The sequence below is a fragment of the Pan paniscus genome, chromosome 12 (genome assembly GCF_029289425.2).
Source record: "Pan paniscus chromosome 12, NHGRI_mPanPan1-v2.0_pri, whole genome shotgun sequence".
NCBI classification, from domain to species: Eukaryota; Metazoa; Chordata; class Mammalia; order Primates; family Hominidae; genus Pan; species Pan paniscus.
Window position 1 is genome coordinate 38,330,219 of NC_073261.2, and position 21,123 is coordinate 38,351,341.

The following is a 21,123-nucleotide window of genomic DNA, read 5'->3' on the forward strand; positions in this document are numbered from 1 at the left end:
TTCATACTCTTGCTAAAGAAAATTTCTTTTTAGCCTTTATTTTTAAAACTTTACCAAATTGTTGTCCTTACCTAAAATATTTTTCCAACCCAGTAGATCTCCAAGGGTAGGACTACAGCAGATTTTGACTAATGTTGAATATTAATCATTGCATCCTATGAAAGTCTCCATTATGTTCATGCCCACAATGATGATATTCCAAATAGAGTTCTCACAACAATGGATGCTGGATGGCGTCACATTAGTGCCATTGTCAAGGAATCCCTGGAAATGTAAAAATCCTAACCGTGGGTAAACTGCAAGGCCTACATCTGATGATCACATTGCAAAGAGAACAGCAATTTAATAATATTGGTTGTTGGTTTTGACAGATCATCAGGCCTTAAAAGAAACGCAACAGGATGATTGCAGACAAAGTCATTTTGGAAGAGCTATGACTAGATGTTTCAAAAATGAGCCATAATCGAAAAACATGCTTTCTCAGTGAATATTAATCCAAATGCCATTAATGAGCAGGGGGCTTTTCATAATGAGGATGATTGAACACATAGACTTCAGTCAGTCACCTTTGCCCACTTTCCCAGGTAACCTCATGAACCACTGGTACGGAGGTCCCTGTGGGGACTCAATAATATGAGTTTCAACTAACTGAGATGTACAGGGCTACTGGCTCTTCTGAACACTAATTTGCCAAGAAAATTGACCCTTCCTGAACCCCTAACATTCTACCACACATCAGGGCTCAGACTAACAGCTGATGTCAGGTGATTCAAGTGCACTTCATGTAACATGAGGAGAGCAGTGGTTATTATCCTATATATGAATTTTCCTTTGTCTTCGGTTATGTTACTGCATAAAATGTTATTTGAGGATTTTCCAAATGCCTTCATCAGAGTCAGGAAGTTCTTCCATACTATGGCTTTGGATCAAGAAGGTAATTGACTTCAAAAAAAGTGAAGTAAAGTGTAGCTCATGATCCTGTCATGTGCACAGGTGCAGCTTTCCCTATAGAAAAAAATCCATTATTAGTCAAGCACTGCTGGCACACAAACCCTTGTGCTATTGAATTGCTATGCTGTCAGATGTGGCGGAGGGTCTACAACACTCACCGTGAATGTTGCTCTTACTCCCATAAACAGAATATTTATATCTTGTAAATGAGCTATAGAATCATCATTGTTGTGCAAACTGAACAGCTTGAAATACTCTATTTCTATTTTCTCAGGGCTGTGGTTTTCTGGCGATGGTTCTTAATCCAAACAGTTGACATGACAATTATCTCATTAAATTGGAAGAAATAATATGATAAACATGTGCCTATTTAGACTTAATACAATACTGGATAAGTTGTCAACGTAGGGCGTTAGGGTGTGTGCTGGAGACATAGATGTAGCCCATATAAAGCAAGAGCAAATATAATTGATTTTACATATTTTAGAGAGGAAGTACAGAAAATATGGACACTAGGGGACCTTCTGGAATGTTTCTATTTATTGCCATTTCCACTGGTAAAACTCAGAGAAGATTTCAACAGTCATCAGGATGAAGTTCTAGGGATCACAGTCATATGAAGCATTCCCTGCACTTGGATCTCCAGTGAGGCGAAGGGAAGATGAAATGCATAGTGGGACATGGACATGTAAACACCAGAGACAGCCTCCTGGTCAGCTTGAACATTGAAAAGTGTATTTATTTTTTCTCTTTAGTTTTATCACAGAACCATTTGGATCTAAGAAAAGCGATTATGGCTGGTTAGGCAGAAAGGTGTTTATTATCATGAATTTAATGGATTGAAAACATTTGGGGAAACCAGAGTGGCAGCTCAGGCAACTCCAAGTACTCCTTTTCCTATTCCTTGACCCTTACCATCCCCATATTTTCCACAGTCAAGAGAGATACTCTCATTTTATAGGAACTTGGCAAGTGAAGATATAGTGCCCACAGGACTGTGCTGCCTGGCTGTGACCCAGACCAGGAAAATGAGCACATTTGAGTGAGATCAGGCATTTTCCCTCCCTCATCTCAATCCAAAAGCACTCTGTAGTGACACATCTGATGGGCAGTCAGAGAAAGGGGTCAGATCTCTCGTAGTTGATAGCAGAGCGGCTGTCCTTCTGGGGGCAGTAGTGAGAAGAGCTGCTCTCTTTTCTGCAGGAGACAGCTTGAATGTTGTGGAGTCTCAGGCAGGAGGAGCTCCTCCCCAGCCTGTGCCAGCAGTGCCATTCTTGGAATTGTTCTAGAGGCTTTGCCTGGAGCCTGTTCCTTAAGGCTTTTCAACAATTTGCAAGGAATTTAATATCCTCTAGTAAATCCCTTTATGCTTCACGGATTTGACATTTGCAACAGGGAATATACACAGTCCACAGTGACATCATTCACTGCCTCCTGTTTTTCTTGCTAAATATAATGCTTTCCAAGTGGACCTGCCAGAGGAAGCTAATGTGAATAACAATCCATGTCACCAAAAATGCAAGACAAATAAGCTGTGTAAAGCCACTGGGTTCTCACATAGCTGCACTGTCCCCCGGTACAAAATGGGAGAGTGTAAAACTCTTAGCTCCACCATCAGAGAGATGGTGCAGTGTGACCTTCTCAGCATAGTAAGTCAGTATTTACAGACATTTAAATACTAACAACTTTAATACCAAAATACAGGCAAAAGTAGAAAAGAAGATAAATTGGACTTCATAAAAATGTAAAATGGGCATCAAAAGACATAATCAACACAGTGAAAATGCAACATGTGGAATAGAAGAAAACATTTGTAAATCTTATATTTGATAAGGGGTTAATAATATCTACTATACAAAAATAAGTCTTATATGTGAACCTTAAAATAAAATACCTGATTAAAAATGAGGAAAGTACATGAATCGACATTTCTCTAAAGAAGATTCTATAGAGATAATTAGAAAACTAGCATAGGAAAACATGGTCAACATTATTAATCCTTAGAAAAATAAAAACAAAACCCACCTCACACCTATTAGGATTTTTTTTTCCAACAGAAAATGACCAGTCTTGGTGAGAACTTAGGGATCTGGAACTCCTGTGGACACTGTTGTGGTGATGTAAATGGCCCACCTGCTGTGGGAAACCAGATGGCAATTCCTCGAAGAATTAAAAATAGAAATACTATATAATTCAGCAATTCCACTTTTGGACATATACCCAAGTAACTGAAGACATTAACTTGAGGATATATTTGTATATCCACATTCAGAACTGAATTATTCACAATAGCCAAAAGGTAGAAGCAACTCAAATGTTCAAAAAGGAGGGAACTGGTAAACCAAATGTGGTATATACATACAGTAGCATATTGTAGCTTTAAAAAGGCAAAATTAGCTTTAAAAAGGGAAATTCTGACACATGCTACAACTTGGATGAAACTAGAGGACATTACACTAAGTGAAATAAGCCAGTCACAAAACGATTACTGAGTTGTGATTTCACTACAGTATTTGCAGAACAGGTTCCATTTTGCCTTGAATGATCCCAGTCCCCTTCCCTTTCTTGCTTGTAGTTTTCAGGAATAACTGTAGAAGGTTCTGGAAATGTAACATTCTGAGATAAAGCAAGACTGGCCAGAACAAGATTGGCCAGATATTGCAAGATTGACTCCATTTCTGTCCTATTAGAGGAATTTCTTCAACACTCTAGGCAACAATGTGGAGAAAAGTTGAATTGTGAGTCATGCTTGGTTAAACACAAATATCAAGAATGGGCGAGGAAGGCATGATATTTTATAAAATAGTTTTCTTTGGGTGTTTCTGAGCTTTTTAAGAGTATTTTGAAATATACTGTTTTAATCTTTATTCCACATATTCCATGAATGTGCTCAAAACTTCCCCAGCAGGACCAGCTTAAAATATCAAACCTTAAGGAAAAGAACATTGTAATTAATCATATTTGGACCTTATATTGGATGCCTGCCTGAGATCACTCATCAGCTCCCCCTTGCTTCTAAGGACTGAATCATCAACCAATCCAGCAATCCCCACCTTTCTTCCTCCTGTGTTGAATACAATTAATCATAACTGTACACTTTACATGCAAACTGTGTTTACTCAACATCATAATAATGCTTGTTACTTTTGTCAATATGTTTCCTCATGTCCAATTAATCATTTTCAACTGTAAAAGTAGTTTAGTATCCTTAGTTGAGGTGATTGCACCATATTTCTTCTAATTAAAAAAAGAAGCATATAGTTGCTTTTAAGGGATTTTAACTTAATGTCAGAGTTTTCAGAACTAATAAATGCTATCATTTAAGGTTTAGTGCATGTAAGTAAATAAAACAATTTTTGATCGCAAGTACTGATACTCAGTAGGGGAATGAGCCATGCACAGAACAATAACTACATAATGAAATGGAATAGAATACTTTCAGTGTTGATAAATTACATAAAAATCAGCCAATGGTATGTGGTATCTGGAGGTTGAAGTTGCTCATCTATGTTAATCGGGGAAGATCTTAGGGTTGTACTGTAGATGCATCTGATCGGTAAGGAGGCCACCAAGTGACCATACGACCTGCAAAGACCACAGAATCATCACGGGAAGGGCAGGGGCTGGGAGATTCCTGATAAACCACTGCGCATTGAAAAATTTATTTTTACCACTTAAGTGGTATAAAACCCAAACAGTCTTATAATAATCAGATGCCTTATGTGTTTTTATTTTCTTAAGAATATAATTTATTGTAATATCTTTTGTCAAACACCTTGACCTGGATCACACCTAGGACATACAATGTTCCCTTGCTCAGAAGCTGGAAGCCCAGGTCTGCACCCTTATTGCTAGTTGGCAGACTCCCCAAAGCCCTTCCCTGCCACTCAAGCCTTCATCACTGGGTCCTGTAAGGTGGGATCACCAAAGGCAGAGGCAACACTGGACACTGGACATGGGGCTCTGGCTTCAACTGCGTGGGCTGCATGTGACAGGGTTCATATGTCCCATGGGACTGAGAAAGACTATTGATTAGGGAGCACAGCATTCACCTCCCACTTGATCAGACAGCACCTCTCTGCTGGGAAGCCTATGGAGAGGGACATGAGTAATACTAAGGAAGATCTATGTTCTGTTTCCACCGCAGCTTCCAGGAGAAACACTCAGCTCCCCGGTCAGTAGCTTCAATGTCAGTGTCTTCAAGACAGAGAGTTTACATCATTCACCTGGAGGAAGCAGAATCTGGGTTCCAAAGATCCACCTACGTGCTCTTTCCACCTTGTCCACTCCAGCTTGGTGCAATGGTCCTGGGATCATCTTTGCTTAACATTTAGCAGATTGGTTGTCCTGATGACATTGCTGTTTATTACCATCTAAAACTTCCCTGTCTCACATGGCCAACATTAGCAGTACCCAGCCACAAACATGTATATTGGAATTAATTAAAATTAACAATGTAGTTCCTTAGTTGTTTTCACTACATTTCAAGTGCTCAGGAGTCACATATGACATATAACGGCTACACTTGCAAAGCATAGATATAGACATTTTCACCATCTTAAAAATTATTTTTATTAGTGCTAATCTAAATGGTTACAGTTAGAGACTCACAGTGTTACAGCTCACAGCACAAACCTCAGCAGCTATTATTCCAGAGAATCAGGTGGTCTCAGATGCTTCCTGGCTGGTGCAGCCACTGTTTCACGAATGGGAGGAATGAAGCTGGGTAGACAGATCCAGACCAGGGGCCCTCTACTCGCCACCCTAGCCTTGGGCATTGTGTGCTGCAGGGTCTCTCACAACCTCACCTTCTGCTTTCCAGAATCACATCATTGGCATCTCACGTGGATCACAGAATCTAGCCCCTAATTGTTTTGTGACCATCTTTTCTGAACATCCTTTATCTTCAACTAGGTGACTGGTTTATTGAGGAGAGGAATCATTTTGTGTTCCCTACAGAATGCAGCATAATGGTGGATGTAATAAGATCAACTCCATGAAAACCCATGAAAAAACTCCATCAAGTCTCACTGGAAATCAGCATCTAAAATTCTATAAGATGTTATGTCACAAACCAAACATTGGAGGTTATGTTACAAACCTGGCCATTGGACAAACTCCATAATAAACATAAAATAGAAGTCTGATCTTAGAAATAGTGAAAATTAAGGGTGATATTGTTCCATTATCAGCAGGCAGCCCCCAAGGCGGGAATGGGGTCTCATGTGTGACCTGGATCACCTAAGAGGAGCTGCCAGTGTGCTGAGTGGTGGGAAAACGCCTTCTGTGCTCTGAGACTGGAAGCCTCGCCTTGCCCTTCCTGCTGCCTTGGGCATGTCCTCAAAGCACACCTGCTATGAACTGAATTGTGTTTCACAAATTCATATTTTGAATCTCCAACCTGCAAAATTACTGTATTTAGACATAGAGGTTATGAAGGGGTAATTAGGGTGAAATGAAGTGAAAACCTTGGGGCTCTGATTTAATAGGATTTGTGTCCTAGTAAAAATAAACATCATCGATCTGTTCCTTAACCCCTCACCAGCCTCCAAGCATGCACTGAGGAAAGCATGTACTTGCTTCTCCTACTTACACATGCCCGGCACATTGCTGAACACACGTGAGGATGTATCCAGGGGTGACATCTGAAAACAAGAAACAGGGTTCTCACCACAAAGCTGGACCTTGATCTTGAACTTTCCAGGGTTCTAATACATTCACAATAAACGTTTAATAAATTAGCAATAAATGTCTATGGCTCAAGCCATCCAGCTCAGGGTATGTTGGTGTGGGAGTCCCAGAAGACTCATCCACTGTCACCACCTTCTCTAAGCAGGATCAGTCTCAGGAGGCACCTTGTGGACTTTGGGACCCAGCTTTTCTCCTTTTGCTCCTGCTGTCCTGGCTGCCTGGTGAGGAAGGGAAACTCAGGCTTCAGCCTCAGATAGTTTGTATTAAACATGAACTTTCCCTGCTGATGAAGTTGTTAGCCTGTTTTTCCTTCTGATCAGAATTGCACCAAGTGGGAGGAACTACAAACTCGGTATTAATATTTGGGGATCTGCATGTTTGTTCCCCCACTTGGATGACAGTGAGCATGTTATGTGGATGCCATCGTTGTCCTCCTCCTTGTGTCTCAGGGGAGAGGGTCACTGTCACCTGTAGAGCTGGCCACAGTATGAAGAACATCCTAGCCTGGCACTAGCAGAACCAGGGCCTGGCTCTGAGCTCCTGCTGGCTCCTGCTGCCCTCCTGGACATGATCCCTGCCTGGGTCAGGGACAGTAGGCCTGAAAAGATGTCATTCTGGCCATCAGCAACCAAGATGCCGTCACAGGTAGGTGCTCCCTCCTCCTATCCCTGTCCTGCACAAATCTTCCATAGCAACAGCTCTGCCTGGGGTCCCAGGTGTTGCTAAGGGTCTGATCTCTTTTCAGGTGAACAGTCTGGAGACACCTGTGAATTCACACTCCCTCTTTTTCTCACACCCCCTTCCCACCTCCTCTGTGGGCACTTCTAGTGTATCTTGTGGGCATCACTGCCTGGAGCATGTCAGGATGTTTTCTTCCACCTCCTACTCCGAATTCATGGTGAAAATTCATCCTCACTTCAGACATGGGCTGGCCACACCTTGTTTCTCTTATATACATGCCCTGGCACATTGCTGAACCCATAGTTCCAACCCCACTCCATCAATTTTTGTGGAAGGGTCATGGCTGGCAATTTGTGGTTATTGGAGACCAGTAAGTAAAATGACAACTATTGAGAAGTTTGTGCATGGGACAGATGTAGACCACTGTCAACAGAGTCCCAGCAGCTGGTGAGCCATGAAAGTGGGGCAGAGAGATCCCACATCACCCCAGTCAGAGGGGAAGCTGGCAATGACTCATGGAGGTGCTTCATGCTGTGATCATGCAGCCTCTGAGCTACATGTGCTGTTTTGTTTGACAGAAATGACCAGAAGAGTACTTGTCTATGCTGAGCCCTGTGGTCAAAATGTCCCTCCATTCAGGGTCCAAACTATCAATCTTCTGGGCATCTGCTGCTCTGTGATTCTGCAGATCCCCCTCCGGTCACTCATGATCCTCAGCAATGGGTAGTTCACTGCTGTCCATGCTGGGGGACATGGAAGAGGGTCCTGAGCTTTATCACCCTTAGGCCCTGGAGTGAGGAGGGCCATGAAGTGGTGCACCCAGTGCTCATTTTCAATGTTCGTGCTTACTTTATTAAAGTTTAAAACTATACCTTATACTAGCAACCAAAGTTATATATCTTTATATATAAACATGTACCACATATTTATCCATAAATAGATACATAGTATAGGCAAATGTATAAATACAACTTATTTCTAAAATATATGTACTCAATATGTAAAATTTATATTAGAAATTCTTATTAGATACACATGATTTTATGTTTATTTGTATACCATGTGTTCATTTTCTTTCCAAGCAGAACAGGGTCTGGCTGAGTAAAGACTTTGAGGACATTGGCTGACCCTCCATTTTTGGCTCCAGCAGGGTGCCAGTCATTCAGGACAAGGGAGGGCAGAGCCAACAGCAGCCAGCCCAGAATCCCAGCCCCAGCCCTAAGGTCTGGGTCTCTGAGACTTTCACTCTTGCCAGGCTGGGGGGATATATGCTTAATGCAGATCCTGTGAATTTGTGAGCAGTTTCCTTCCCTCAAGCCCCTGCCAGGCAGCCCTGTGGCCAAGGCCTGTGGTTGCTCCCAGGTCCTCAGCCCTGTGGCTCAGGAGAACCACTGCTTCCCTCACAGCCCAGGGCCAGCGCCTGGAAGCTCTCAGGCACTGCCAGTCTGACTTTAGCCCTAGACTAAGGACTCTATTCCAAATGTCTCCTCAATTATTGCAGTACCTGAAACCTGTTCTTAAACTCAAAGTCCACATTTCCACAATTGCTAAAGCTAGCATTTGGCATCTGGAAAAGTAGAAATGTGAATTAATTGTCATTCTCAGAGCCTGGTCTCTTCCAGCCCCACCAGATAAAGTTGCCCCATGTTCTCTTCTCTCCACAGAACTTTGCTTAGAATTTTAGGGAAATGTAAAATGCGATAAAGCTCTTATTGCCTGCACAGAAATCATCCTCTTCTCCTTTGGTGCTTAGGGCACCAGCTCTAGCCTGCTGGGCATGGTGAGGACAGTGAGGCTCTCCCAGCCTGGGACAGGAGCAGGGATTAAGGGCACATGTGATTAGCTCCACAATGCAATGTCAGGGGGGTGAAGGAGGGGCAGGGACTCTGGGAAGAATTTGATCCTTCCTAAGAAGATGGAAGGTGAAGAGCTTTTCTTCACCTTGTAAAATCAATGACTTTATTTTAGATTTGGGAGCTGGGACACGTGTTTCATTGCCCTGACTCCTTCCACATCTCCTCTTTCTCTTACAATATCTCTGACTCTGTCTGTCCCTCTCAGATTGTGTCCTGAAAATCTAATTTTCCCTCGCAATATGAAAACAAACTAACAAAACCCTCTTCCTCCTATCACATGTTGTGAGATCTGACCCCAAACTCTGTGATACCCAGATCGTATAACAGATAATCATGAGATTTTACCCAAGAGATTTTCTAGCTAAAAACGAATTCTCGTGGTAGCTCTTCTCTCGGAAAAATTTTCTCTGTCTCTTGTCATAACTGACACCAGAAAACAAGGTGGAAATATTTCCAAGAACAGAAGACAAGCACGCGCTCAGTGAGCTGAAAGACATCTCTTCCCCTTGCATTAGTTTCCAATGCTGCTGTTTAAATCGCCACAGTCTTATTGGCTTCACACAACATCAATGTATTACCCTGTAGTTCTGGAGGTCAGCATTCTCACTGAGCTAATGTTAAGGTGTCAGTAGGGCTGCATTCCTTCTGGAGGCTCCAGAGGAAAGAACTGAATCCTCTGCTTTTATCTTCCAGGTGCTCCCACATTTCTGGCTCTATGGCCCCTTCCCTCCTCAAACCACATCCCTCCATATTGTCCCAGCTCCTCTCTGCAAGGCTCCTCCTCTATTTTAATGACCTTTGTGATTATATTGGTTTCATCTGGATAACCAGGTTGCTTATTCTCAAAGTCGTTAACTTACACCTGTCAAGTTCTTCTTTTGCTATGTAAGGTAGAATCCTTATGATAGGGCTCTGATGACTGGAGGACCACCACCGTTCTTAGTCTCACGCGGGATTGTTTAAAAAGAAACGGACATGCGTGGGGTTGTTTTAAGGAGCGAAAAGTTTAATACGCAAGAAGGAAGGAAGAAGAAAACAGCTCCACCGTACAGAGACAGAGAGAGGGGAGATCAGAACTAAGAGAAAACTCCATGTGTGGTGGAAAAGTGGCTGCTTATATGAGGAGGCTGAAGGCAGTGGTGTCTGATTTGCATAGGGCTTAGGGGATTGGTTTTACCAAGCATGTCATTCATGTAGCTTGAGAAAAAACTGGCCCTCCCACCCTAGTGTTTTAATATGCAAATGCAGGGTGCCATAAAGTTCTACACACATGGGGATATGTGGGGGCAGCCATGTTGCCAGGCAAATGTCGGGGCAAGGAAGAAGACCGTGGGAGCTGGACGCCGTGGCTCACACCTGTAATCTCAGCACTTTGGGAGGCCAAGGAAGGTGGATCATGAGGTCAAGAGATGGAGACCATCCTGGCCAATATGGTGAAACCCCGTCTCTACTAAAAACACAAAAAGTAGCTGGGCGTGGTGGCATGTGCCTGTAATCCCAGCTACTCAGGAGACTGAGGCAGAAGAATCGCTTGAACCCAGGAGGCAGAGGTTGCAGTCAGCCGAGATCGTTCCACTGCACTCCAGCCTGGGCGACAGAGCGAGACTCCGTCTCAAAAAAAAAAAAAAGAAGAAGAATGTGGGAATCTCCATGTTTGGCTGGACCCAGTTTCTAATGGCCAGTATTTGTATATCAAAGCTTGCCGCTTGTAATCCCAGCACTTTGGGAGGCCGAGGCGGGCGGATCAGGAGGTGAGGAGATCGAGACCATCCTGACTAACACGGTGAAACCCCGTCTCTACTGAAAAATACAAAAAATTAGCCGGCCGTGGTGGCGGGCGCCTGTAGTCCCAGCTACATGGGAGGCTGAGGCATGAGGAAACCAGAGGGCGGAGCTTGCAGTGAGCCGAGATCGTGCCACTGCACTCCAGCCTGGGCTACAGAGCGAGACTCCCTCTCTAAAAAAGAAAAAAAAGCTTGCCGGACCAGCTCTAAGAGCCAGGGCTTTCCTGCTAAACAAGAAACATTTCTGGAGCTGCTTTAAAAGAAACAAAACCTTCCCAAGGACCCTGTTTCCTCTCTATATGCCTAAAATAGTTTCTTAATAACTCGTATAACATGGGTTCCAGAGACGAGGATATGGACATCTTTTGGGGTGGGGACATTATTCATTCCACTGACCATAAACATATTCCCCAAAATTGTCCTTCTCTAGAGTAAAATTTTAAAAAACACAAATTATTTTTATGAAGCAAGAGAGCTGGACAAAATCTTAGACTCAGGTTCCTCTAACTTGTGAGTTTTGACTGTTGGAGTGTGCTCACTCCACTGCCTCTAATGTAGATTTATGGATGTGTAGATAGCTTTAGAGGATTTTTAAATTTTGTGACCCAGTGTAAGCAAAACAGTATCTGAGACAGATCTCAATCAAGTTATAGATTTATTTTGCCAAAGATAAGGCTTATGGCCTGTGACACAGCCTTAGGGGGTCCTGTAAACATGTGCCCAAGGTGGTTGGATTACACGTTGGTTTTATACATTTTAGGGAGACACAGAAATTACAGGCAAAGACATAAATCAATACATATAAGATATACATTAGTTTGTACTGGAAAGGTGGGATATCTTGAAGCAGGGGCTTCCAGGTCACAGGTGGCTTCAAAGTTTTCCTGATTGGCAACTGGTTGAAAGAGTTAAGCTCTGCCTAAAGGGTTGAATTCACCATAAAGAAATGCTTGAGTTTAGATAACGGGGTGTGCTTGAGTTTAGATAAGCCAAGGTTCTTTTCGTGTAGATGAATCCTATGGGTAGCAGAAAAAGTAGACGTTGCTTGTCAGACCTTAAAAAAAAAAGTCAGATCTTTGGAAAATGATTAGTAAGCATAGGAGATTCTCTATAGAATGCAAATTTCTGCCACAACGCACAGCTTTGCAGGGCCACTTCAGAATATTTCAGAGAAATAGGTTGGGTGCGGTGGCTCACTCCTGTAATCTCAGCACTTTGGGAGGCCGAGGCGGGTAGATCACGAGGTCAGGAGATCGAGACCATCCTGGCTAACAGGGTGAAACCCCATCTCTACTAAAAATACAAAAAAAAATTAGTCGGGCGTGGTGGTGGGCACCTGTAGTTCCAGCTGCTTGGAAGGCTGAGGCAGGAGAATGGCATGAACTCAGGAGGCGGAGCTTGCAGTGAGCCAAGATTGCGCCACTGCACTCCAGCCTGGGCACAGAGCGCGACTCCATCTCAAAAAAAACAAAAAAAAGAAAAAGAAAAAGAAATATTTTTAGAGTAAAATTTTTAGATTTTCTTCAGGGCCTATTATCTGTCATGTTGGAGTATGGTATCTTATTGCTACAAGCATCTGTTTCCTCAGTCCAAAGATCTCTGTTATAATGATAATGCTGGTCAGTTGTGTCTGAACTCCAAAGGGAGGAGAGCATAATGAGACACATCCAAACCCACCTGCCAGTCATGGCCTAACCTAGTTTTTCAGATTTCTTTGAAGTTCTCTCTGCCAAAAGAGGAGTCCATTTAGCTCGTTGGTGGCTTACAACTTAATTTTTGGTTCACAAAACACACAGGAAAAAAAATCAATAAATTCAATCTAAAATAGATTGGTTTAAAAAAAGTGTTTTCTGAATATTCCTAGATGTCAAAGAAAGAGAAGTGATAAGAATTCAGATGAGAAATATCCCTCATACAAAAGTACAACAATTTTTTTTTCTGTCTTGTTTTGGGTCCACCAGCAATGAGTATTCCTGTTTAGGCAGCAAATTTACACTGGGAGGAAAGGAAGAAAGTGAGGCAGGAGCAGAAGATGAATGGTAAAAGACACATCAACCACCCACCTGACTCAGGATAACTGAAGATCAACCACATGTGGAAACATGGACTAAATTCCTCTGGGCTATTCCACCTGAGAGATGAGAAAGCTGGGATATGTATATACCTCATCCTATCCTCACTGATTGTGAGCTGTCTCTCCTGTTCTCTTTCAAGCTGCTATAACAGGTTCCTTGTCACTGTGTAATTCATAAAATCAGAAATATATTTTCTCACACTTCTGGAGTATGGAAAGTTTGAGATCAAGGCATGGGCAGGTTAAGGTCAGCTTTCTCTGCTTTCAAGACGATGCCTGGGGCATTGAGTCCTTCAATGGAAGGAAGGCCATGTCTTATCAGGACAGACCAGCAGAAGAGAGAGAAAGATTCCAGCCCTATAAACCCTGTTTATACTGGCATTAATATATTCCACTAGAGGGCTCCACCCTCATGACCTAAACACATCCCAATAGGCCCCACCTGGCAAAAACCATTTCACTGAGAATGAACTTTACAACAGATGGATTTTGGAGGACACAGTCAAACCATAGCACTTTCCTCAGAGATACACATCCCAGGACATCTGGCCAGCAATGCATGTAGGCAGACCTCTCTGCCCAAGATCATAAAGAACATAAGACATGGCGGCCTGAGGTGGAGGGTTCTAGAAGGCGTGACGTGGGGTCGAGAGCGGGATCGGAGGCTGGCGGGTTTCGGCAGTAGCTGTGGCTGCGGCTGCCGGGCCTGGGGACGCGGGCGGCCGAGGCCGCCGTCGCAGCCTCCTCGTCTCGCCGGCTATGGCTGCGCTCGGCCGGCCCTTCAGCGGCCTCCCTCTGAGCGGCGGCTCGGACTTCCTGCAGCCGCCGCAGCCGGCCTTCCCCGGCCGGGCCTTCCCGCCGGGGGCTGACGGCGCCGAGTTGGCCCCGCGGCCGGGACCTCGCGCAGTCCCTAGCAGTCCCGCCGGGAGTGCGGCGCGCGGACGTGTTTCTGTTCACTGTAAAAAGAAACACAAGCGAGAGGAGGAGGAGGAGGATGATTGTCCAGTAAGAAAGAAAAGGATAACTGAAGCAGAGCTCTGTGCTGGTCCTAATGACTGGATTCTTTGTGCACATCAGGATGTAGAGGGGCATGGAGTAAATCCCAGTGTTAGTGGCCTTTCCGTACCTGGGATATTAGATGTTATTTGTGAAGAAATGGATCAGACAACTGGAGAACCACAGTGTGAAGTTGCCCGAAGGAAGCTTCAGGAGATTGAGGACAGGATAATTGATGAAGATGAAGAAGTTGAAGCTGACAGAAATGTTAACCATCTCCCCAGTCTTGTCCTTTCTGATACCATGAAAACAGGTTTGAAGAGGGAATTTGATGAAGTTTTTACAAAGAAAATGATTGAGTCTATGAGCCGTCCTTCCATGGAGCTTGTTCTCTGGAAACCCCTCCCTGAAATCCTTTCTGATAAGCCAAAGCCATCCTCTAATACTAAGAACTATATAGGAGAGAGCCAAGCTAAGCATGCAGCTGCTGGCACTGCCTTCCCTCAGAGAACTGAACTATTTTTGGAACCTCGGCAAACAGGGATGTCTCTTTATAATAGTTTGGAGACAGCTACTAGCACAGAAGAAGAGATGGAACTCTAGAAACCAATTTCTACACTAAAGTTGTCAAATGTTAGAAGAATCCTGTGTTCAGTTATGAGACTCTTTGCATAGTATAGGGACTTGAAAGTTTTATGAGACGGGTGTAATAATATCTCCACCTGTGATTTGGGGGTGGGACTCTTATTTTGGGTAGCCATTTATTGACTTCACCTTTTTGCCAAGGAAGTTTGTCTCAAGGGAAAAGCAGTTTTCTGTGGGGCTTATTAAAGGAATGTTGGTTTACATTCTCTTCAAAGACAAGTATAGAAGCTGTATGTGTAAGGGTGACTTAAATCATATGTCACATTGTCTAAACTATTCAGACACTTGGAGAATATTCTCCTTGAATTAAAAAAGATGATTAAGAAGGATGCTGCTACAACTGTATCCTGACAGTTAAGTCACAGCTTAGTGTGTAGATATGAGCTGTTTACAGTGGTGACTATATATAATTGGGGAGAAGAAGGGAAGAAAGCAGCAGTAGCTTAAGCCTGTTGCTAAGAAATTTAATTTCTTAGCAACTTGTAATTTAGTTATCAATTCAATATAGCTCTGTTGATTAAATAGCCGATAGTATTGTGGCTCTCCTCTTTGACTATGAAAATATAGAGAAAGTTCCTTTAAGGCTTTTTTGCCTTGTGCCACTGTTGCTCCTTGGTTTCCCTTGCGTAATTGATAAGCCCAGTTATTCAGTAATGTTTACAAATTAATTGACTTTGAATGATAGTTAAAAGATTATGAGGTAACCCATCTGCAATTTGCCTGTGGGAGAAGCATCCTTTAGTTCATCTTAAGGAAGTGCTTTGTCAGCTAAACCCAGCATTGATAACTTTAGTAATTTTTTTAAAAAGTTATACTTGTATTAGCAAGTTTTTTTTTTTTTTCCCCCACCGCAACCTCCATCTTCCGGGTTCAAGCAATTCTCCTGCCTCACCCTCCCGAGTAGCTGGGATTACAGGTGCCCACCTCCACGCCCAGCTAATTTTTGTATTTTTAATAGAGACCGGTTTTGCCATGTTGGCCAGGCTGGTCTCGAACTCCTGACCTCAGGTGATCTGCCCACCCCAGCCTCCCAAAATGCTGGGATTACAGGCGTGAGCCACGGCACGCAGCCAGCAAGTTGTTTTTAAATGTTAATATAGAAAACAGTGAAAGATTAGCTGAAAATATATGAGCAGGTGACATTGAGGTTTACTGAAATAGCCAATTTGACTGGTGCTTAGACTATCGTGCAGTAAACCTAAAAGGTAGTGGAGAATTGCTTCCTGCTAGCAGGAAGCCTTCATCTTCTTGAGTACCCAAACCAGGCTTCAGGTGTCCTTTGAGGATAGCCAGGTTTGAAATTTTTAGTTTCTCAGGAAGAGCTCTTCTATGTGGCAGGGGCTGATAGGGCAAAATAAAATGACAATTTCTTTATTGCTACAGAGTATCCTCTATAAGTTATTAAATGAGTGTAATGGTATAATGCCCTTCCATCACACAACAGGACACCACCCCAGTTTTGTTTTCTGGGTTTCTTCCCCCTTTGTAGGAATCAGATACCTTTTGTAGAAAAAAATGGCTTATGCCACGTAAAGGTGAATTTTTAGAAACCACCTTCTAGGCGTTTTTGGAACCCTTACTGAAATCCCTCCCCTTGTTACAGATGGCGTAGAAGTCACAAGTCTGTTAATTGGACTGTTGCTTCTTTGCCTGTTCCTGCTTTCTCTTTCTGTCTGGATAGTCAAGAAAAGATTTAATGTTTAATATTTAAACAAAATATTTAGTGTCTATACAGTAAAATTATTCAAACTTCAAACCAGTATTGAAAGCAGTTGGAAACCAGCTAATAGTTTCTTAATCTCAGATTTCGAGATGAATGTAAACTGTATTCTTTTGAAATGTGCAAGTGTTTGATTCATGCCATTTGATAAACTTCTGTCTTGTAGTCATTGTTTGATGGGACCAACTTGTAAAGTATGAGCCTTAAATAAATCTCCATGCTGAAAAATGTGTTCTAGTGCAATACAAAAACATGAAGTGACTGCCCAGAGGTAGAGTTAGTGTTTAGGTGGAAAGGGAGATGACAGCTTTCCAAAGAAGGACCTAAAACACACCAAGATTGTCTTCTACAGGAATTGCTGGGCAGGTCTCCGACTAAAGGTCTTATGATGAAAAGGAAGAAACAAGCCCCCAACACAAGGCTCTGATACTACCGGTAAATGTAGGAGAGAATTAAGATTCTGTTAATTAAAATCCAAACAGAGCTTATTTCAGTAGTCAAGTTACCTGACATGATAATTATTTCTGCAGGATAATTGATGTTTTATGTTCTTTTTTGGACTTTATCTTCTTGCATATTTTCTTCATCCTTGTGGTGCTTATTCATCTGAGCCGTCTCCACAGTCCCAATGCCTCTGCTTTTTGTTTTACTTTTGTAGCATAAGGTTTTTGCGTTTGCTATGCCTTAATAGTTCCTTAGGGAGTTACCAGGGCTTTTCGTTTTGTGTAGCTTTTGCAGCATGGATCAAACATTGGCTTACTGTGCTAATGTGTGAAGAGAAAAAATTCTCTAAAGCAGGTGAGCTTTAATGAACAAATGTGTATTTTATCTGAGTTTGAGTAGGGTGCGTTGTGGTTTTTGTTTTTTTGGGTTCTTTTTTTTTTTTGTAATTATATTAAGAAAGTCCAGTTCTCATAAATATTGATCACTTAAAAAACTTATCTTTCTTGAAAAGGTACACATGTAAAATTTAGGAAAATAACTAAAGTAGGGGCTGGAACCATAAGAAGAATGTTTATCAGCACGTTCATTTATTATTTTGGATTTGGAACTTGGCTTTGTTTTTCAATAGTGACAAGAATGGTTCAGTTCTAGGAATGTTCTGGAAGATGCTGTTAATTTTACTTTAAAATGAGAATCTGGTGTTTCTGTATTTTATCGTTTTCAATAAAACTTCTTAAGTGTTTTGGAAAAAAAAAAAAAAAGAACATAAGACATATATATGGCCATTGGAAGTGAGCAGAGGTACAGCAAAGGAGAAAGCCCTAGACTACAGATGGGGACTGCTACATTCATCATGGTACAGTTAACCCTTGAATAACTTGGGTTTGAAGTTTGCAGATACACTTATATTTTCTTCTGTGTCACCTGAAAGCAAGTACTTAATCAGTAGTAAATATATTTTCTCATTTTTATGGTTTTCTTAAGAACATTTTTTTCTTTACCATACTTTATTGGAAGAATAGAGTATAAAATATATATAAAATGTAAAAAAGTGTAATCAACTATTTATTTTATCACTAAGGCTTCCAGTCAAAAGTAAGCTATTAGTACTTAAGTTAGAAATGCAAAACTTCTACACAGGTTTTCATCTGCACCCGTGGTCAGTGCCCCAACCTCCATGTTGTTCAGGGGTCAACTGCTCACTCAATCTGTAGCTGCATCTCTCTGAAACAGGATCTTGGCAGGTGGCTGCAAGTAAAGGAATCCAGAAAATAACATCTCAAACTATGCTGCATTGGTATGATGATTATGTAAAGCCAAAGGCATTTAGAAAGCAGCAAATGCACAAGAAGTCTTTTCTTAAATATCCCTTATCTGCCTAAAAGCAAATTCTCCAGAAGAAAAACAATTGTCAAGGAAATTCTTCCTGGGAAATTTTATATCAGGGAAGATTAACACAAAACATGAATCAAAAATAGAAGAGACTGGAAGTTGATGCTTTATCCAGGCAGGCTATTGCCTGTTCTTTTGAGGATGCATTTCTTTTCTCATCTATTCTCTCCAGGTTGCCTACACTTCCCAATTCCCTCTTCCCTAGAAAGGAAATATGAACAATGGGTCTCATTGAGTTATCTGGGTAATCACCCCACTATGATATCCCACTGCACTCTAAGTGAATTTTGTTTGCCTTTTCTCTTATTAATTATTCTTTTGTCGGTTCATTTTCAGCAAACATTTAGAGGACAAATGGAACTTTCTTCCTTTCTTCCAATATAAGCAAGTTCCCTTAAAATTCAGGCTGCTTACAAAGCAGCAGAAATGTTTGTGCATGGGCTGCAGCACTGTGATTTTGCTCCCCTAGTCAGGCATCAGTAAAATTTTGTGGAGTCCGAGGCTGCAGCCCACTGATGCTGATGTGGTTGCATCCACTTCCCCTGCTACTGAGTCAGGCTGGGACGTTCAGGGTACATTAGAGATATGAGATATAATGAATGCAAATCCATGTCCAGTTTCATCTGGATCCAACTGATTTCTCCATGTACATAGGCAATTGCTTGATAAGAGATTGAGTATGTTTTTCCTAAAGATGTTAACAGGGAGGCTGGTGTCTGGGTCAGGATGATGTCCCCATGCACTGATAAAAAGTATAAGAAGAAAGTGTCATTGATGGTGCATGGCAGGGACATGCTCCGTGCAGTGGCCACCCTCACTAAGACAGATGAACTTTGGGAAATAATACCCAATGGCAGAAAAGAAGGTAGACTATGAAGGTACCCAAAGCAAGAATAAGGTGCACCTCATTTAGTCTCTGGGTATTAAAGAGACCTGCAGTTCTTGATAGTGGTGGATGTGTGAGTGCTGCATGCATGGAGACAACACGGTATCATCTTTGTATATCTGTAATAAATTGCTTGATCTAATACTAGTAAGAACAAAGGCATAACACCATTACCTAATACTTACAAATATATATAGCATCATGCCGATACATTTTATTTTTAATTTTTTTTAGAAAGGAACAATGTTAAACTCACAGAAATGTTGCAGGTATAGCACAATTACCCCCTTCCCTACCTGGAATCTTATGAGAGTCTTTTGAAGACTTGAGAATCCTACCATCTAACATTTTACTATGTGTTTCCTACAAACAAGAATATTCTCCTAAATAATCCTGATACACCAATGAAATACATTACTCTATCGGCTCCTGAGGAATATTTAAAATTCTCAAAAAAATACCTAAAAATTGTTTCTCAAAATAAAATAGTCCCCAGTAGACACACATTCTCTGGAGACAAATTTGTGCTACCCTGGTCTTACCTGGGACACCTGGGGACACTGAGCTGGTGCTGAGTTACTGAGATGAGCCAGCTCTGCAGCTGTGCCCAGCCTGCCCCATCCCCTGCTCATTTGCATGTTCCCAGAGCACAACCTCCTGCCCTGAAGCCTTATTAATAGGCTGGTCACACTTTGTGCAGGAGTCAGACCCAGTCAGGACACAGCATGGACATGAGGGTCCCCGCTCAGCTCCTGGGGCTCCTGCTGCTCTGGCTCCCAGGTAAGGAAGGAGAACACTAGGAATTTACTCAGCCCAGTGTGCTCAATGCTGCCTGGTTATTCAGGGAAGTCTTCCTATAATATGATCAATACTATGAATATTTTTGTTTCTATTTCCAATCTCAGGTGCCAAATGTGACATCCAGATGACCCAGTCTCCTTCCACCCTGTCTGCATCTGTAGGAGACAGAGTCACCATCACTTGCCGGGCCAGTCAGGGTATTAGTAGCTGGTTAGCCTGGTATCAGCAGAAACCAGGGAAAGCCCCTAAGCTCCTGATCTATAAGGCATCTAGTTTAGAAAGTGGGGTCCCATCAAGGTTCAGCGGCAGTGGATCTGGGACAGAATTCACTCTCACCATCAGCAGCCTGCAGCCTGATGATTTTGCAACTTATTACTGCCAACAGTATAGTAGTTACCCTCCCACAGTGTTACACACCCGAACATAAACCCCCAGGGAAGCAGATGTGTGAGGCAGGGCTGCCCCAGCTGCTCCTCCTGATGCCTCTATCAGCTGAGAGTGGTCCTCAGATGCAGCCACACTCTGATGGTGTTGGTAGAGGGGGACATGAAGTCACCTCTGCACCCTAATTCTTTTCTCTTTCTCAGCCCCAACTGCACAGATCTAGCAATGCCTCTCCTGATTTAATAAAGACAGAGATCATGACACCTGAAGAGTCTAGTTTATGGCTTCAGCTGGACTTTATATAACAGAGAAGAGGCCACTATAGATATTCAAAGCAGGAATTGTCTTAATACAGACAATTAGAGTCTAAACTACTGAAGTCTAAATAAAATGTAGAGATGAATCTCTAAATTTAATGTTTTACGTGCAAAGAAATATTTGCCAAATGGGGCATACAGGAAAACTCAGTGGTCTTCAATATGTTGGAAGAACAAAGAGAAGGTTAGAGTTTTACGAAAAAGGGAACATGTTACCTGTGGCTCTTTGAGAAAGTTCATTGGCACTAGGAAGGGTTGGGAGCTGGCAAGCTCAGACTGGGAAGCAGTGGTGGACAAAGTGAATCCTACAGTTATATCAAGTTATCTCAGAAGTTGTGGATAAATTTGATTTCAGGTTACAATAAGCCAAAAGCAGTGAAGCTTGCAGAGAATTTTGTTACTGAAATGCCAGGGATTCAGTGTAGATCCTGCTGCTCACCACACAGAAAACCAATCACTAAGACAAGTATTGCCAAGGAACAGGCTTTAATCAGGTGCTGC

At 42.3% G+C, this 21,123-nt stretch overlaps 2 protein-coding genes across 2 annotated transcripts in view; both read left to right on the top strand.

Moving 5' to 3' along the window:
* LOC100967682 (uncharacterized) overlaps positions 1–21,123 on the top strand; it is a 292,562-nt gene that overhangs the window by 182,220 nt on the left and 89,219 nt on the right. The gene's annotated exons all lie outside the window — the stretch shown is intronic.
* LOC129397201 (coiled-coil domain-containing protein 117-like) lies at positions 13,662–17,584 on the top strand. The gene has a single exon (XM_055108328.1). The coding sequence runs from the start codon at positions 13,797–13,799 to the stop codon at positions 14,634–14,636; it is 840 nt and encodes a 279-aa protein (XP_054964303.1). The 5' UTR covers positions 13,662–13,796; the 3' UTR covers positions 14,637–17,584.